This window comes from Artemia franciscana, chromosome 9, assembly GCF_032884065.1.
Source record: "Artemia franciscana chromosome 9, ASM3288406v1, whole genome shotgun sequence".
NCBI classification, from domain to species: domain Eukaryota; kingdom Metazoa; phylum Arthropoda; class Branchiopoda; order Anostraca; family Artemiidae; genus Artemia; species Artemia franciscana.
In genome coordinates, this window is record NC_088871.1 from 9,112,144 (window position 1) to 9,133,144 (window position 21,001).

General features: G+C 32.5%; 1 protein-coding gene across 4 annotated transcripts in view; it reads right to left on the bottom strand.

Moving 5' to 3' along the window:
- Window positions 1-21,001, bottom strand: part of LOC136030963 (protein couch potato-like) — a 191,778-nt gene that overhangs the window by 77,418 nt on the left and 93,359 nt on the right. For all 4 annotated transcript variants that reach the window (XR_010618401.1, XR_010618400.1, XM_065710108.1 and 1 more), the window contains exons 3-4: window positions 15,508-15,585; window positions 11,321-11,437 (exon numbers count right to left, since the gene is read on the bottom strand). Coding sequence is in view for 2 of the 4 variants with exons in the window: in XM_065710108.1 (XP_065566180.1) it covers window positions 11,321-11,437; window positions 15,508-15,585 (195 nt within the window). In the remaining 2 variants the exon portion in view is untranslated. The remainder of the gene's footprint in view (window positions 1-11,320; window positions 11,438-15,507; window positions 15,586-21,001) is intronic.

The following is a 21,001-nucleotide window of genomic DNA, read 5'->3' on the forward strand; positions in this document are numbered from 1 at the left end:
ACTTCCTTATATACGTAATATTCTATCCTAGCTTTAAGTTTTAATGCTACTCATTACTTCCAGGTGAATTTTTTTTTTGTCATTTTATCATTGTTTTTTTTTTAATAATGCTAGGAAATCTTGCGCCCCCTTCATGGAAATTCTCTTCCCTCATGATAAATTCCTCTATGGAAAGATCCTTTCACGTAAGCCCCTTCCCCCATCCACCCCACCTCAAACCTAAGTCCCCTAAGATATATTTGTTAGGTTTTCGACTAAGGTGAACAGGATGGCTATCTCGAAATTCTTATCCGATGACATGGGGAAAACATGTGCGTGGGCGGGGGCGTAGCTACCCTCCTATTTTTTGGTCACTTAAAAGGCCACTAGAACTTTAAATTTCCGTTAGAATGAGACCTTTCGCAACATTCTAGGACCACTGGGTCGATACGATCACCCCTGGAAAAAAAAAGTAAGCACGTATCCATAATCTGTCTTCTGACAAAAAAAAAAAAAAAAAAAAGACATTTTTTAAGATAAGAGCTTGAAGCTTCAACAGTAGGGTCTTCTGATGCTCTGAATCTGATGGTGTGATTGAATCATTTTGGTAAATTTATTAACTTCTTAGACAATGTACTTCAATTAAAAATCTTCCAATTTAATATCTTGTAGGTTTCCTAAGTAAAGCTAAAATGAAGTTAAAAATAAAAGTTTTCAATTTATTTCTTGAACACTTTCAAATTAACTTGATAATTATTTAAAGTACCAAGAAATTCAAAATAAAAACATTTTTTACTGCAAAGATCAGTGGCAGTTCTTGCCTCTATTTTGTCCGGGAAAAAATTGGATTATCTCCCCCCCCCCCTTGCCTTCCCAAAAATTTTTAGGGCAAATTTTAACAAAATTCTCATTTATTTAACATTTAACTCATAATATCCCAAAAATATAAAATACATTAAATTCGGTCTGCTTACTTTTTTTTCAAGGACTGGCGGTGAAGATATGGGAAAAATTAAAATTTTCTATTCATTTTGATTATACTTACTACCAACTACGTCCTCTACTTTATTTTAATAAAAACAAATTCGAAAATTACAAAATGATTAAAATCGTCAGATTATTTATTTGAAATTTGGCACCCCTAAGATTTCTGCGCCTGGGACGATTTATTGCCCCTCTTGTGCCCAGGGAAAATTCTTGATTACTCCCCGCCTCCCCCTCGTCTCCCCAAAATTTTCAGGACGAATTTTAACAATATTTTCATTTATTAAAAATTTGAACACAGAATATCCCATCAATTAAATTCGGTCTGCTCACTTTATTTTCAAGGAATGATGGTGAAGATATGGGAAAAATGAAAATTTTCGATCCATTTTGCTTATTGCCATCTGCACCCTCTCCTTTATTTTAATAAAAATAAAATAGAAAAATTACAAAATGATTATAACCGTCAGATTATTTTATTTGAAATTTTGCACCCCTAAAAATGTCTGTGACTGGGACAAGTGCTTCCTCTGTCCCCCCTAAAGCTACCTCTGCCATGGAAGTCTATCCACGTCTGAAAACAGTTGTTTTCTTATATTTTAATTTTTCTGTTTTAAAATTATGAGGTTTTTGGGGTAGCACCACATTTCCGCCAGTATTACTACGCAAGAACTTTAACATAAATAATCAAAACTAATTAACTAAACTTGACAGAGCTTTTCGTCCATAAAAATTAAAATATTAACAATATGTTGACACCTAATAAAACTACGCTTTCATAGTTGTCTCACTTAATACAACTACCTTTTTAGTTTTTTCTCCAACCATGTTTCATTTTTTTAAATTTAGCGCCAGCTAATGCCAAAAACTAAATATGTGCATATGGAGGTCTTTTCGTTAAAAATGTAATTCGCGGCTTTACCTATCAAACAGTTCGTGGTAACGAACTGTAGTAAGGAGCGACCCGGCTCAATAGTAACCAAAACTCTAAAAAATGGAATTTTGATACCAATAGCTATATCAAAAGAATCGCATTTTAATGCTTGTTTTAAATATATAAGTTTCATCAAGTTTAGTCTTACCCATCAAAAGTTACGAGCCTGAGAAAATTTGCGTTATTTTAGAAAATAGGGGGAAACACCCCCTAAAAGTCATAGAATCTTAACGAAAATCACACCATCAGATTCAGCGTATCAGAGAACCCTATTGTAGAAGTTTCGAGCTCCTATCTACAAAAATGTGGAATTTTGCATTTTTTGCCAGAAGGCAGATCACGGATGCGTGTTTATTTGTTTTTTTTGTTTTTTTGTTTTTTTGTTTTTGTTTTTTTTTCCCCAGGGGTGATCGTATCGACCCAGTTGTCCTAGAATGTTGCAAGAAAGCTCATTCTAACGGAAATGAAAAGTTCTAGTGCCCTTTTTAAGTGACCAAAAAAATTGGAGGGCACCTAGGCCCCCTCCCACGCTAATTTATTTCCCAAAGTCAACGGATCAAAATTCTGAGATAGCCATTTTATTCAGCGTAGTCGAAAAACCTTATAACTATGTCTTTGGGGACGACTTACTCCCCCACAGTCCCCGTGGGAGGGGCAACAAGTTACAAACTTTGACCTGTGCTTACATATAGTAATGGTTATTGGGAAGTATACAGGCGTTTTCAGGAGGATTTTTTTTGGTTGGGGGGAGGGGTTGAGAAGAGGGGGATATGCTGGGGGAACTTTCCATCGAGAATTTGTCATGGGAGAAGAAAACTTTCATGAAGGGAGAGCAGGATTTACTAGCATTATTTAAAAAAAAAAATTAAAAAATAAATGTGAAAAAGCTTTTTCACCTGGAAGTAAGGAACAGCAATAAAACTTAAAACAAACAGAAATTATTACCCATATAAGGGGCTCACCTCCTTATGATACCTAGCTCTTTACGCTAAAGTATTTTTAGTAATTTCAACTATTTATTCTACGGCTTTTGTGATTCAGGGGTCATTCTTAATGAATTGGGATAAAATTTAAGCTTTAGTGTAAAGAGCGAGGTACTGACGATGGGGCGAATCCCCTCATATATGTAATAAAAACATGAGAATACAAAAGTTCTTTACGTAAGCTAATTTATAAGTTACGTAAATCTTTTACCAATAAAAAGATTCGTAAAAAATTAAAAGTTCTAGTTGCCTTTTTAATTAACCAAAAAATCGGAGGGCAACTAGGCTTCGACCCCCCCCTCTTTTTTTCTCAAAATCATTCGATCAAAATTATGAGAAAGCCATTTAGCCCCCCCCCCCCCAAAAAAAATGCAAAATTCCGTTTTGATTATTCCTCTGCGGAGAGCCAAAATCAAAACATGCATTGATTCAAAAACGTTCAGAAATTAAATAAAAAAAACGAGTTTTTTTAACTGAAAGTAAGGAGCGACATTAAAACTTAAAACGCACAGAAATTACTTCGTATATGAAAGAGGCTGCTTCCTCATCAACGCCCCGCTCTTTACGCTAAAGTTTTTTACTGTTTTAAAAAGAAGAATTGAGAGAAAGAGTCAAACTTTAGCGTAAAGAGCGGGGCGTTGATGAGGAAGCAGCCTCTTTCATATACGAAGTAATTTCTGTGCGTTTTAAGTTTTAATGTCGCTCCTTACTTTCAGTTAAAAAAACTCGATTTTTTTATTTAATTTTTCTTAAAGATATACGTTGTTTGTAGAAGTTTCCACTAAGCCAAATCAAAGAACCAGATTGTTTTCACAATCCATAGTACATTATTTGTACAATCTTTTGCAACAACATACAATTTTAAATTTAAATAAAATTTTAGGAAAAATAATTGACCATATTACTTGGAAAAAACCCTCCCCCTCACACCGATCAAGAAATGTAGATCGTGGCAGAATTCAAATATTGAAGAAAGGTACATTTAATGCTAACTTTCTAGGAATTCCAAGGGAGAACAAACTTTACTTTTTAAGAAATCCAGAAAAAAAGCAATATTCTATTATTTGCAGAGACTATGCTTTTGGGTTTGGAGAGGACAGGGTTTCCTTAGAACCGTCCCTCGAAAAGTGATAAGAATGTAATGACTGTTTCGAAAAGTCAAAATATCGCTTCATTCCCTTTTAATAGGAAAATCCCTTTTTTACATGTCATTTTGAATTTTCAAACACCCCTCCATTGATCTTATCCAAAATGGCGCTCCAAATAAGATTACAGATAAGATGCTGATTTTCCATGAATTTTAAGTGAGGTCATAACATAGTAATAGAAATGTCACAAAACAAGATAAGCAATTCCACCAATACTTCCCAAATTTATTCTTAATGCAAATACACGGGATGACGCATTGATCCTCTATTCTCTATTCAAATCATATTTTTTATGGAAATTTAGAAGGTGGGTGGCTATTATTAAATTTTGAATATCATTTCACTTTATCAGGAACTTCTTTTTGTCGCTCTGGTTAAACGATTTTCAAGAAAAACTTTGCTAATTCTTTTTCAAATTTACTAATTGTTCATCCAGAAATACCCTTTTCGGGTTGCTATGTTGGCTTTTCCAAAGCGTATCATAAGATTACGTACCAAAAATTCTATGCAGGATTCAAGTTTACTCGAACTATCTTTACTTTCACACTAGGTTAACACAAAGAATATACAACCATTATAATCGTCATAAAATCATCATTATAAACTATTCAAATATAAAAACAAATTTACATGGCAATGAAGATTCAAGCTCTGATCAAGCTTGAAAGGTTTTCAAGGAAAAGTTTACGGATTCCGTTTCGAATCTTTTAATTCGAAACTGAAAGGGAGTCTCATCCAGAGACTCCCTTTCTTTGCTACTATGTTGAGTTTTCCAACCCTTACATAACTTGCGTTACCAGAAATTCTTTGCAGAGTGATTTTACTTCTACGTAAATGCACTGCACTGCACTACGTAAATGCTACTCTACTGCACTACGTAAATGCAAATGCACTTCTCATGCACTGTGTACGCTAAGGACAAAATTTGCTACGTAAGATCACATAACGAATGTAAAATCTCATACTAGCTTGAAAGGATCTACGGTGTATTGTGAAGGCAATACACAAAATTATATGTTCTGCATGATTTATCGTTCTGCTCATGATATATTTTCAAAACAGGAGACAAACTCCACTCTCATGTAGAGAGAGTGAATAGAGTGGCATTCCCTCAAAACCCGACCCTAAACCAGTATTTAAAAAATGATTATACCTTTTTCAAAGAGTTCGAATTCATTATACGAAGGTAAGAAAACACTGCTTTACTACAGTATAATAAATGTTTCTCTTTTCGAGGTATTTATTAAAATTTTAAATCCCCTCCTATTAACCCTTCCCAAAATGGCGTTCCGGAGTTTTCCCATGAATTCTAAGCAGGATCGTTATACAGCAATAGAAATGTCATAAAATAAGATAAGCAATTCCGCCAATGCTTCCCCAATTTATTCTTCCTCTTGTAAATAGGCCAGATGACACATTGATTCCCCATTTTCTATTCAAGTCATATTTTGTATGGAAATATAGAAGATGGTTGGCAAATATTAAATTTCGGAAGTTGCTCGATTTTTCTAAGAATGGTATTTTGTTGTTTTTAAAATATATAATAAATATAAAAATAATAAATAAAAACATATATAAAAATATAATAAATATAAATAAATATATAATAATAAATAAAATAAGAATATATAAATATATAATAAATAATAAATAGCTTCAAAATAGGGATGAAATCTTTTAATCGATAGTGAAAAAAATATAATTTTTTTTTATATTTTATATTTGTTTCACTGTCGATTAAAAGGTTTCATCCCTATTTTGAACTGTTATATTTTCGTCATGGAAAGGCAGTGTGGTCTTCGAAATTATCTCTTAAAATATACTACTTTATTACAATTTTTTAATAAATAAACTAAAACAAATATGTTCCAACATAGTTATATTTATATATAATCATAATTTGTAAAATCTTAAAAAACAATAATAAAGATGTTATCAATTTTATAATAGACAATATTATAATACAGCTAAAATAAACATAATAATAACTATAATTATGACAATAATAAACAATTATAGTCGCATACAAATTCCTAGTGTAAAAATTATAAAAAAAACATATCAAACAGTTCGTAGTAACAAACTGTAGTAAGGAGCGACCCGGCTCAATAGTAACCAAAACTCTAAAAAATGGAATTTTGATACCAATAGCTACATCAAAAGAATCGTATTTTAATGCTGATTTTATATATATATATATATATATATATATATATATATATATATATATATATATATATATATATATATATATATATATATATATATATATATCATCAAGTTTAGTCTTACCCATCGAAAGTTACGAGCCTGGGAAAATTTGCCTTATTTTAGAAAGTAGGGGAAACACCCCCTAAAAGCAATAGAACCTTAACGAAAATCACACCATCAGATTCAGCGTATCAGAGAACCATATTGTAGAAGTTTCAAGCTCCTATCTACAAAAAAGTGGAATTTTGTATTTTTTGCCGGAAGGCAGATCACTGATGCGTGTTTATTTGTTTGTTTGTTTTTTGTTTTTTTTTTTGTTTGTTATTTTACCCCAAGGGTGATCGTGTCGACCCAGTGGTCCTAGAATGTTGCGAGAGGGCTCATTCTAACTGAAATGAAAAGTTCCAGTGCCCTTTTAAGTGACCATAAAAATTGGAGGGCACCTAGGCCCCCTCCCACGCTAATTATTTTAATTAACGACGGATCAAAAAAGTAAACGGATCAAAATTCTGAGATAGCCATTTTATTCAGTGTAGTCGAAAAACCTTATAACTATGTCTTTGAGAACGACTTACTCCCCCACAGTCCCCGTGGGAGGGGTTACAAGTTCCAAACTTTGACCAGTGCTTAAATATAGTAATGGTTATTGGGAAGTGTATAGACGTTTTCATGGGGATGTTTTGGTTGAGGGGAGGGGTTAAGAAAAGGGGGATATGTTGGGGGAACTTTCCTTGGAGGAATTTGTCATGGGGGAAGAAAATTCCCATGAAGGGAGCGCAGGATTTTCTAGCATTATTTAAAAAAAAATGAAAAAATAAATATGAAAAGGTTTTTTTTTTCAACTGGAAGTAAGGAGCAGCATTAAAACTTAAAACGAACAGAAATTATCACGCATATGAGGGGCTCACCTCCTCCTAATACCTCGCTCTTTACGCTAAAGTATTTTTAGTAATTTCAACTATTTATTCTACGGCTTTTGTGATTCAGGGGTCATTCTCAATGAATTGGGACAAAATTTAAGCTTTAGCGTAAAGAGCGAGGTACTGACGAGGGGGTGAACCCCTCATGCATGTAATAAAAACATGAGAATACAAAAGTTCGTTACGTAAGCTAATTTATAAGTTACGTATATCTTTTACTAATAAAAACTTTCGTAAAAAATTAAAAGTTCTTGTACCAAAAAATCGGAGGGCAACTAGGCTTCCTCCCCCGCTCCTTTTTTCTCAAAATCATTCGATCAAAACTATGAGAAAGGCATTTAGCCAAAAAAAAAAAAAAAAAAAAAAGAAAATGCAAATTTCGTTTTAATTATTCCTCTGCGGAGAACCAAAATCAAAACATGCATTGATTCAAAAACGTTCTGAAATTAAATAAAAAAAAACAAGTTTTTTTAAATGAAAGTAAGGAACGACATTAAAACTTAAAACGAACAGAAATTACTTCGTATATGAAAGAGGCTGCTTCCTCATCAACGCCCCGCTCTTTACGCTAAAGTTTTTTACTGTTTTAAAAATAAGAGTTGAGAGAAAGAGTCAAACTTTAGCGTAAAGAGCGGGGCGTTGATGAGGAAGCATCCCTTATCATATACGAAGTAATTTCTGTTCGTTTTAAGTTTTAATATTGCTCCTTACTTTCAGTTAAAAAAACTTGTTTTTTTATTTAATTATAAAAGAATCTACAATGAGCTGTTTTGACATTGGTTACTCTAGAACAAACTCCGAAAACTATAATGAATACTAATATATTCGGATTCGGATTAGGCCGACTACTTTAAGTAAGAAATTTTATATTTTGAAGTATTTATCGTCCAGATAAAACAAATGGGTGACAACAACCAGATTGATGTTCTCTTTTATCAATATAGATATTAATTTTCTGAATAATTTGTATGACAAAAAATTCAGTGTTTAAAATGTGTGAATATTTAGGTGGTTAGAAGGTTTTACTTTGTTTAGTGCTATTGTTAATATTATTGTCATAATTATTATTGTTGGCAGTCTATTGAATTCTTTCTTAACTAACAAATTATTTTTCACTAATTTTCTCAAGTATTCCAAAGATTGAATTATTGTGCTCCTCCTCTTTCTTCAGTAGAGCGATGTCAAAGGCGCGGCTCACGAGCCACAAGCGGCCTCAGAGCGTTTAGACGTGACTTTTGGCTTGAACTAACAATACCAGAGTTTTGAGCACAAACGTATACAAGATTTTTTTTTGAGAGGGGGTATAAAAAACTTTTAACGCATCAAAATTGTGTTTATATTCATCTTTGTTAAGTTTTTTATGAGTCGGAAAAACATTTCAAGGGGAGGTCAAACCTCTCACCCCCCTGGATACGGCCTTGGTTTTGAGGTCTGTTAACAAAATGAATTTAAATTCAAAGCAAACAAATTAACGTGTAAAACATTCAAATAGTAATTTTGGTATATTTAGTGGTTCATTAATGATTAACTATGCATCCTGGGAGTTCAACATGACGGTAGTAGCTTGACCGCGGTAAAGCAAAAGATGTTACATGGCGAATCAAACAGTTCGTGGTAACGAACTGTAGTAAGGAGCGACCCGGCTCAATAGTAAACGAAACTGTAAAAAACGGAATTTTGATGCTAAAAGACACATAAAAAGAATCGGATTTTCATGCTGATTTTAAATATAAGTTTTATCAAATTTAGTCTTTGTCATACAAACCCCCTCATATACATAATAAAAATATAAGAATATAAAGGTTTGTTACGTAAGTTAATTCTTAAGTTAATTATATTTTTTACAAATAAAAACGTTCGTTAAAAATTTAAGGTTCTAGTTGCCTTTTTAAGTAACCGAAAAATTGGAGGGCAACTAGGCCTCCTTCCCCACCCCTTATTTCTCAAAATTATCTGATCAAAACTAAGAGAAAGCCATTTAGCCAAAAAAAGAATTAATATGCAAATTTCATTTTAATAATTTATGTGCGGAGAGCCAAAATCAAACATGTAGTAATTCAAAAACGTTCAGAAATCAAATAAAAAAGCTAGTTTTTTTAACTGAAAGTAAGGAGCGACATTCAAACTTAAAACGAACAGAAATGAAATGGGTTGTCCCCTCTGCAATCCCTCGCTCTTTACGCTAAAGTTTGACTCTTTGCCACAGTTCTACTTTTTAAAACAATTAAAAACTTTAGCCTAAAGAGCGAGGCGCTGAGGAGGGGACAACCCATTTCATATACGGAGTAATTTCTGTTCGTTTCAAGTGTTAATGTCGCTTCTTACTTTCAGTTAAAAAAACTAGTTTTTTTATTTAATATTTACTTGAGACATGAAAACTGAAAACCGGTTTTGGAGTTTTTCGCTGTAGTTACTAGTTGGTTTCGTAGTTGTAACGCAAAAATTGAGAATTACAAATAATGAAGTATTCTCAAAGCATTTCCTGACTTCTTGTCATTATAAAAAGTGACTCCATCTCTAATATTGGCATATGATCAGTTTTTGGTCCATCTGTTGTTGTTATAATGATGACATACATCCTCTTCGTCACAGTCTAACTCGCTTGACATTGTTATATCCGAAACGTAGTTTTCTCATGATTTTCTAGTTAACCTTCATCAGTTAAAGCCACTGGCAAACAGCCTCTTGTTCATCCTAGATCGGAACTCAATAACCGGGAAAAGTTTGTCACTATTTGACGTTCAATTGACCAATACCGAATTAGTCTATTAAAACCTAGCAAAGCCTTGAGTTCTTATCGGCAGTCTGGGTACCTCTTATTTGCCGGATCGCTTCTCATACAGTACTTGTCGCTGCCATTTACGGCTTCTAATGCTCAGCAACGTTTATCGACTACCCTCTCTCAAGGCTTTTTAACTTACATCTTGAAGATGGGTAAAATTCTAAGCCCGGCGAATCGTGTACACCCCTTACGGTTTACTCTGAAATTAGGAAGCTTTTTGAAGAGCTTGTTTTCTAAGACTTAAACGTGCAGTGCACGTATAGAGAGGCTTAGTTTGGTTTATGTGAAGGCGGCGTCTAAAATCGACAGCAACTTTTTCGGCTATTTCAAATCGTCATCGAGAGTTGAAAAACAATGTATGTCTGTTCACGATTATTTTTTCGAAGGCAATCAAATATGAATTATATTTACAGACTATTCTTTCTCTGATAAGAAGTGGAATTGACCGTTTCTATGCAGTCTGCTAGGAAAATGGCATAGCAATGTGTCCTTTATGGGTATGGCCGGGAATTCACCTTACAACATCAATCTGCGAGTTAGAAACCAAGGTTTAGCCCAAGATTTTATTCAGCAATGTCATTCGAACTTTTATAAAACATATTCCTTCCTGCCGTATAGAACCGTGTCGTTCCTGTACCCAGGGCCGTATCCACAATTTTTTCTAGGGGGAGGGTAAAAAAGATTTTTTTTGGGGAGGGGGTAAAAACCTTTAAAGAAACGCATCAAAAATTTTTGTTTATATTCATTTTTTACGTTTTCTACGAGTCGGAAACCTTTTCGGAGGGGGGAGAGGAGGCGTCAAACCCCCTAAACCCTCCTCCCCCGGATACGGCCTTGTCAATACTATTTTATTTTAATCCCATTCTAAAACCAGGTCTTAAGCTGAATTTTCAATTGTCATTCAAACTATTATAAAACATATTCCTTCCTGCCTTATAGAGTCGTGTCGTATCTGTACCCATTGCCGTATCTAGAATTTTTTCTGGAGGGGGGGGGAGGGAAAAATGTATTTTTAGGGAAGGGGTAAAAACCTTTAAAGAAACGCATCAAAAATTTGTTTATATTCATTTTTACATTTTTTACGAGTCAGAAATCATTTTGTGGGGGGGGGGTCAAACCCCCCTATTCCGGATACAGGCTTGTCAATACTATTTCATTTTAATCCCATTCTAAAACCAGGTCTTAAGCTGAATTTTCAATTCGCGTTTTATAGACAAACAGGAAAGGAAATGAACCCGTGAAACTTTATCGGTATATGTATAGCGCTAGCGCTTTTACGGTATATGTGTAGTGCTAGTTGGTTGATTCATCTTATACTTGGTCTGCACAACACCAGATTAAAACAAGGCTTTATTATTTAACAGCCCAAGTTCACTTACCTGTAGGTCCTGCTTTGCCATGTCTGCTCCAGCCCTAGTTGTGAATGTGACAAAACCAACTGGGGACGATGTTTTTCCGTTTTTACTTGTGATTTTTAATTGTGAATTTTCGTAGCCCTAGAAAGTACAAAACAGTGTCAGAATATATCTTTGAATGATTTAGGTCGAATCTAACAGACATTTTCTAGTCCTTCATAGAGGGCAGTGACAATAAATTAGCACAAAAATATAGGATTTCGAAGGGCTTGGATCAAACACCCCTCCCCTCCCTTATGTACGTCCTATGGCTACAGCAATTCAATTGGTATTACATACCTAATTACCTAATTACAATTATTACTAATTACTAATTACTAGTAATTACATAGGTGTAATTACTAATTACACCTATTACTAATTACTAATTACCCATTACCTAATTACTTATTTACATCAAACTTGTCTCTACCTAACTTAGCAAGTTCTACCGATTGTTCCAATCTGTTATGCTTGGTTTTTGGAAATATTTTTAAATTTCTGATCTTTTTAAAGGGTCAAATCTCTGGGGGTTTAGCACCCTGGGCGGTGAACCTGGGGGGGATAGTTTAGATTATAATATTTTTTGGGAAAAACTGCAATATTTACAGTACTGATGGTGCGGCAGGGAACGGCAAAGTCTACATTCGCCCCCCTCCGAGAAAAAACTCAAGTCTGGATCTATCTTTTTAAAATGTATTTTATTCTCCTTTTTCCTAAAAAGATATAGTAGGAGTATACTTGTTTTATATAAAATCTTGCTTAGACGTACCTTAAAAATTTATTTTATGCTCTAAATTTTTTATATAATCCAAAGAAATCCTTCTTATTCAGAAACGGTCCTTACTAACTGACTGAAATAAGGCAAATATTTTTCTATTTTTCTGATTTTGTAGCATTCATGAGTCACAATATAACTCATTCTGAAATACCGTACTCGATATACAAAAAAATAACTAAAATAATATACCCTTTTTCAAAGTTATATTGTAAAATAAGCAAATAAAAATTTATTCTTAAAAATGCAGAAAAATGACATTTTCCACAAATTTGGGATTTACTGATAAGTTCGACGTGCATACCACAAGTATGTGAATGATTAATGTTAAGCAGTACAGCCCAACAAGGTATCCTGCAATTGTAGTATAGTAAAAAAAGAGAATTAATGTAGCATAATTTCTAGGAAGTTATTCCTACGATTCCTATAAGGCTAAAAATTTTATCTTTTTTAAAATAAAAATACGATAAACTTGGTGGACATTTTTGAAACTCGGAATTTTTCTGAATTTTATCAACTCTGTGAAAGTGAATAAAGACTTGAGCCAAGCCATAGCTAATTAGAATAAAGCCAAGGCTGATAGTCTCTGTGAGAGGTAAAGTAGGCTTAACTTTTTAGAATTGTGTGAAAATGATTAATGTCACTTTTCGATGATAGTCTATCATCCTCCTGAGGGCAGAACAAAGGTAGATAGGCACAGAGTAACGGAAATTCAAATAGTCTATCAGTTCTGTGAGCCATTTGAAAGCAATTGGCTCAAGCCCAAAAATGATTCAAAGATTTATGATTGACTATTCTTTGCTATTACAGGGGATCAAAAGAGTGGATCCAGGATCCTAGTGGAGTGGAGCATAGAAGCATACAGGGTGGGCGGGGCTTCGGGCTCGTGACACTCCTAAATCTCGAAACTTTTACAATTTATCAAATGATTTTCTGGATCATTTACATACTTCGCCTTTTTTTTTTCTTTTTTTTTTTTTAATCTGGGCGTCCAAGAAATGACACCTTTCAAATAAATATTTGCGATAAATAAAATAAGTGTAGGCTATACATACTGAGAACTAAGAATTAATTCTTGAAAAAATCTTATAAATTTCCTTATAATGATTTATAAATGATTTCCTTATAAATGATGGTAATATATGATGTATAATGATATGATGACGTATAAATGATGGGCTTTCCTTATAAATGATGGTTTCAGATTACCAGTGCAAAGGATGGGTGCGAATATCAGCTTTAAAGTGCCTTGGGGCCGGAAGTAAGGATTAAGCACAGAAGTCCCTTAGAGTTCGAAAATTTAAAGCAAATGCCAAAAGCGGAAATTTGCTTTTTAGAATAAAAGGAAAGAACAGTATTTTTGTATTCTAAACCACAGGATCTGCGCATCAATAGAACTTGAAGCGCATTTATATATATATATATATATATATATATATATATATATATATATATATATATATATATATATATATATATATATATATATATATATATATATATATATATATATGTGTGTGTGTGTGTGTGTGTGTGTGTGTGTGAGTGTGTGGGTTATATACATAGAAAATTTATATCTAAAATATATACAACCACTATATATGGCACTGGAAAAATAAATTCAAGTGTATTTTCCCTTTTCTTGGCAATTCTCGGCATCTGAGTTTTCAACTGACAGAATATTTTCCCTCTAATGACCATGAGATTTTTGCAGTTTCTTTCATATATTTCAGTTATATAATGAACCACCTATATAAGTTGGGTCTAAAGTTATTTCTCAGCTAGAAAACAGCCATTATTTCGGCCTGCTTGGCGATTTTGAATGAAAATGTCAAAAAAAAAGAATTATCTCAAAATATAGTGGTGGTACAATTGATACCCCCTACCCCCACCCAATTTGTACCCCTGTTTGGTATTTAGCAGGTCTATTGTGTGAACCGTATATAGGCTCTGAAATTTCATGAACAAAAAAGTAATGCATTTATGCTTAAAGCTAGCAACCTAGGTTTGAAACACATTTGCACTAAAACTTAGATTACAAATGTTAGAGCTATAAAATAGCTTGAACTTGTTTCATCCCACGTTTAAAAGGACAGTATTTCCACCATTTAGAGACGTGAAAAATTCTCTTCTTTATATCCGTCGTTTCTCAAGTTTTAGATCCAGTCCCTAGGGGATGTCTTCTAAAGAATATACTTAAGCACCTTAGGAAACAGGATTAAAAGGAGGGAAAAGAAGCAATAAAGTAGCCTTAAACATTTTATGTTTTACTTCTTGAAGTTATTTATTGCTTATTATTTACTTATTATTTTACTTATTACTTACTTATTATTACTATTACTTATTTACATATTAATTAGTTATTATCACTTATTTTTTATTTATACTATATATTTACTTATATTATTTTTCAATTATTTTTTACTTATTATTTACTTATAATATACTATTTACTTATTAATTTATTATTCAATTATTATTATTTATTTATTCACTTATTTATTATTTACGAATACTTGTTGGGGGCAATGAGTAAGTTTACTTGGATTTTTGAGGCCTCCTCTAAAACAGTAATATGGAATATTAATTTCATGAAAATAAATGCAATGGTTGCATGAAATTTATTTCACTAGCTATTTCCCCATTAGGAAAATTTTGAGCTACGCTCCTGTTTAGGGCAGATTTACTTAAATTAACACTAGAATTGCCCCGACATGTATACACACATAGATATCGCATGTCCAAGACGATTTTATGATGAGAGGTGGGTGGGGCAAAAATTTATATTTTCCATTTATATAGCTTTAACATTTCATGGAAGTAATTTGAAACAATTCCCAATTCCTGTTGGCAAGCATAAGTCTATTATAATTGGTATGGGAAACTATTTCCCTTAACACTATATTTAAAATAACGCTAAGTCTATTATGTCATAATAGTACATTATGTTATGCATTATGCTATAAATATATAATGAATTATGTTCATAAATGTATGTCTATAAAAACCTATATAATACAAGCTAAGTCTATAATTGGTTTTATTCATGTGAATCTACTTCCTTCAACAATATTATGTTAACATTTTTGTCCTTTTAGGTCATACTCGTACATCAAAATTTCAAATTTCAAAAATTTCTCGATTTCTCTCATAATAAATAATAATTATTAGAAATACAGACCCCTCCTCCCAAGAAAATACACGTTTGACCCACAATTATAATATAACCCTTTCGAATAAAATATAATGACTTGGTTTTTTATTCTAGCATCCCGTTTCTAAGACTTTTCTGAAATTTCTTGAAAAAACAAGGAAGGGACATACCCACTGGACCCAAACCGAGGCGATTTGGAGTACCTTAAACATATTTGACAACAATAAGCTTTGAATTTACCTCATATCCCCTAAATAGTAGATACAACTCTCTTGGTTTTGCGTCCATTGGTAGACCACTGACAAATAAAGTTCTAACCTGCAACAAAAAAAATTAATAAATTACAATGTTGATTTCAGTTTTCATTTTAATTCTTTTAATTAGTCCTCTATTTATCAGTACTAATTTAACTGCATGTCCCATCCCTCTGTCATGTACTAAACCACAGTGTAGAGAAAGACCAAATTTATCTAAAGTAGTCTTCTGGGTGAGGAAAAAGAGGTGCAGTAAATCAATAGGGTTTATGTTACACACCCGAATTTACAGAGAAGTTGAAAAAAAAATATGTTTCGGGTCTTTTTTATTGTTATCAAGAAGCTTAGTTTGGAAGTTACGAGAACATTTATTATATAGATATCAGGTTATTATGTTAAAAAGAATAGGAGGATAAGCATGCATACTAAGAATAGAGTATTGTAAGCCACGGTAATCAAGACCGTATCCAGGAGGAATTAGGGGGTTTGAGCCCACTCCCCCCCAGAAATATTTGTCCGATTCTTAAAAACGTACCAAAAATGAATATAAACAAATTTAGATGCATTTTGTATGTGTTTAATATAAATAAATTTAGATGCGTTTTGTATCCAAGATGAGACAAATAATGCCAATATGAAAACTTCTAGTTTAAAGCCGTGTTTGTATATCTTCTAAATATCTTCAAAAAGAATAAAAACAATAAATAAGATACGAGAAGATCGATGGAATCAATCAATAGAGCTTGCTTTTTTGAGGGGTTGGGATGCACATCTGACCTTTCCAAAAAAATGTTGGCCATCCATTTAGGGCCGAGCGAAAGGCAGATCATTCCCGAATAGGGAGGGGGAAGAGGTTATAAGCAAGGATTTAAAGGAAATGCAAACTTTATGGGAGGGGGTAAAGAGTTAAGCTTTGCGTGGATTAGGATGGAGGAGGAGTGTATGCAGCTATGTTGGCGTCAGATAGATTATTCCTGCAGTAAGTTACTATTAGTTCTTGAATAGCAGTAAAAGTATGAAGAAGCAGTTGGCAAAACGATCTTATTTTTTTCTTTGGCATCCTAGATGTGACAAACAAAATTGCAATGTGAAAACCTCCAGTTTAAAGTTATTTAGATAAAGCTTCTAAATGTTTTCAAAATAATGATAATAGTAGACAAGAAAATGGATCGAACCAATCACTAGAGCTAACTTTATTGAGGGGTTGGGGGTGCAAATTTGACTTTTTCGAAAAATTTCCCTAGGTCCTTTTCAAGTCACCCCAGCTGATTTGTACAAATCCGTTTTGACAAAAGACGTTAAATTCTCGTCAAGGGAAAATGACCTTGTAACGTTGCTATGCGAATTCCATCTGGTATCTAACTATCAATCAATGGTAGGTACTTTATTTTCGATAGGTATTTTGAATATGTATCTAAAGAAGGAGCCTCATCTCTAGAATAGACTTTTCTGTTATTGGCTTACTGGTGTTGAGGAGTCATGTACTCTAAGATTTTACTTGTGAGTAAACCTACTGTAATGGACGCTTAAGTGTTGGTTGCACATATGAGCAAATTGTATGACACTGAGATTCTTATGTTGAAGATGGTCCAGAGTTATGTGTGCTTGCCCCCTTTGTGGGGACAATGGGGATGAGTTAAAGAGATAGCCATTTCTTCTTTTTTTGGGGGCGGGGATGAGCCACAGATCCCAGGTATCTTGGAGACCTCTTCTAGGGAGCTAATTATTGCGGAAATTATGATTTTGAAGAGTTGAGTGCTACTGTTTGGTTCGATATATATATATATATATATATATATATATATATATATATATATATATATATATATATATATATATATATATATATATATATATATATATATATATATATATATATATATATATATATATATATATATATATATATATATATATATATATATATATATATATATATATATATATATATATACAAACACCAAAACAAGAAGAACAATAGGGAATTTTTTAAGACAGTGGGAAACAAATAAGAATGAATATTTCGGCCCTATATCCAAGGGCCGTCCTCAGCAATACAAATAAGAAAAAAACAAGTTACGAGAGGATAAAACCAATAAAACTAAAATGAACAGTTTTTCAAAATAGTCCCAGCATCCTTACCTCAGCGAAGTTCACCAGGATTGTAAAATAAATTGTTATGAAACGAGGCAATTCAATTCAATGAAATGAAATGATTTAAAAACAGGTTTTTAATGCCAGCCTGGCCTTTTCGCTGCTGATCTTATAGGTCTATTTGTGACAGGTTCTGTGTTAGTATCTATTGTTTTTTTTTAAATATTTTGTAAGGTCATTTTTAATTAAATTTGTGTATAAAGCATTCAGTGAATATTCTCCTAAATCCCTATTTAAGGAAATATTATTATTAATCTTAAGTCTGATTTCAACTGCTTCTCGAACTACTTGCTTTATGCCTAGATTATTGCTAATAATGGCGGATTCTTCAAAAAGTATTTTGTGGCTAGGATTTTCGAAAACATGGCTACTTAAATTTTCAAATTATTGGTAAATACAACATACAGATTATTTTGTGTGCATACTTTTTTTAAGATTTCTAGTGATTTTTTGGGATATATGGGAGGTAAATTATGTTTTGTGGGCTTATCGGGATTTTCACATGGTAAATTATCGTTGATCCCATAAAATCAACGATTATTTACCATGTGAAAATCCCGATAAGCCCTAAAACATAATTTACCTCCCATATATCCCAAAAATCACTAGAAATCTTAAAAAAAAGTATGCACACAAAATAATCTGTATGTTGTATTTACCAATAATTTGAAAATCATAAATCTTCTAAATTCTGGTAAAGATAAGACTCCAGTTACTCGCCAAAGAGATGTCTATCAAATACCATGCGACTGTGGCAAATTCTATGTAGGGAGAACCCATCAGAATTTCGAGAAACGCCTACAACAAACATAAAGATGATATCACCAAAGATCTGAATTCTAATAATATTACTTCTGTTTCTTTTGATTCTGCTTTAAGTAGCCATGTTTTCGAAAATCCTAGCCAAAAAATACTTATTGAAGAGTCCGCCCTTATTAGCAATGATTTAGGCATAAAGCAAGTAGTTCGAGAAGCAATTGAAATCAGACTTAAGATTAGTAATAATATTTCCTTAAATAGGGATTTAGAAGAATATTCACTGAATGCTTTATACACAAATTTAATTAAAAATGACCTTACAAAATATTTTAAAAAACCAATAGATATTAACACAGAACCTGTCACAAATAGACCTATAAGATCAGCAGCGAAAAAAGCTAGGCTGGCATTAAAAACCTGTTTTTAAATCATTTCATTTCATTTCATTGAATTGCCTCGTTTCATAACAATTTATTTTTCAGTCCTGGTTGAACCTCGCTGAGGTAAGGATGCTGGGACTGTTTTGAAAAACTGCTCATTTTAGTTTTATTGATTTTTGCCTCTCGTAAGTTGTTTCTTCTTATTTGTATTGCTGAGGACGGCCCTTGTACATAGGGCCGAAATAGTCATTCTAATTTGTTTCCCATTGTCTGAAAAGATCCCCTATTGTTCTTCTTGTTTTTGGTGTTTGTGATGGAAAGGCAGTGTGGTCTTCGTCGTTATTTATATATATATATATATATATATATATATATATATATATATATATATATATATATATATATATATATATATATATATATATATATATATATATATATATATATATATAAATATATATACTTTCCATAAAAAAGGTGAAATTTTAATCCTTAAACTTAAACTACTGCAAGGGTTGCCCACTTTCAGAAATCATGTACACCAGGTAGCGCGTTCCAAGCGAGTTGGAACTAATTGCACAATTTTCATGTCAATTTTGTCAACAAAATCTTTCCCAATTCAAGAATTTAATTAGATTTCACTGAAATGCAAACTGTGCCAAATGCGGTGGAACTGTGCGGCACATGTGGCGTTCTGAGATGTACACCAGATGGCAGGAAGTGGGCAGCCCATTGGAATACTATAAAAGGAAGAAGAAAATATGGAAAAAATCTTGCAACTTTTAAGATTTTTATTTCATTTTTGCATTTTTTGCTATATTTGCTATTTGTATTTTTGTTTCCCAGTCAAAATGTTTAAGGGAAGAAACGCTTCAATTAGCATCCAACTTTTTGGTTTGCTTTTTTTGGGGGCTGGGATGCAAACCTAACCTTTCCGAAAAATTTTCCACTGCTATCTTCAGTAAGATTCAACAAAAGTCCCTAAATTTCGTCAAGCAGCGTTTCTAGGTGAACCTATGTTTTCTACATACAATCCAGTATGCTTTAGTAAATTACCAACTTACCAATTTGGTAATTAATTAGGTTGAGTTAACGTGAAATAACATAGGATGTACTCAAGAATGAGGTAAAAACAGTGTAAAGATAAACATGCAGAATTGCTAACTCTTCAATATACTATGTTTGCATTTTCAATTTACGAGTCAAAACATCTTCCAATTTTTTCTGTAAACTCCCAAAATAGTCTTTGAAAATATTTCGACATTTAAAAATAAATTAAGAATTTCAACATCATGTCAATCTTGTTTAACCATCTGCTAAGCTCACACTATTTATTTTGTAGAGAGAAAAGAAGACGTTTGTCTCTCAAAACTCCTAACACTTCTTTATGAAGAACAAGGTGAAAGGGTAAAAAAGAGGCTAAAATTTTGTTTTAGAATGCCTTGAAGCAAATGGAGAAATCGTGCCACTTTTGCTAATAATCTAGAGAGATTTACTCCGGGCAACGCAAATTCGAAAGCGTAAAGTAATTTAGTTATCTTCAATCGATGGGGGAGATATAAAAGGAAGATGTGCTTGGATAGATTCTTATTATTTTTATTTCAATTCTAAACTTTATGAATGATAATCATGAGTAGAACTACACCCTTCCCTCCAATTTAATAGAAAATAATCCAAATTCCCAGAACGAAGTTTTTCATGGAAAAGTAAGGATCCATATTAAAACTCAAGACAAGCAGAAATAAAGTCATGTAATACTTTAGACTTAAATGACCAGAAACTATTATAAGAGAATAAATGAAATCCAAAACGAACAGAAATTAAATAATGTTCGTTTTAGTTATCTCCAATCGATGGAGGAGACATAAAGGGAAGATGTGCTTGGATATATTCTTATTTTTATTTGAATTTTAAACTTTATTAAAGATAATCATGAGTAGAGCTATACCCCCCCCCCAATTTAATAGAAAATAATCAAAATTCCCAGAACGAAGTTTTTCATAGAAAAGTAAAGATCCATATTAAAACTCAAGACAAGCAGAAATAAAGTCATGTAATACTTTAGACTTAAATGACCAAAAACCATTATAAAAGAATAAATGAAATCCAAAACGAACAGTAATTAAAAAAAAATCATTCCAAACACAAAGATAGCAAATCCTCATATAGATTAATAAATTGATCCAA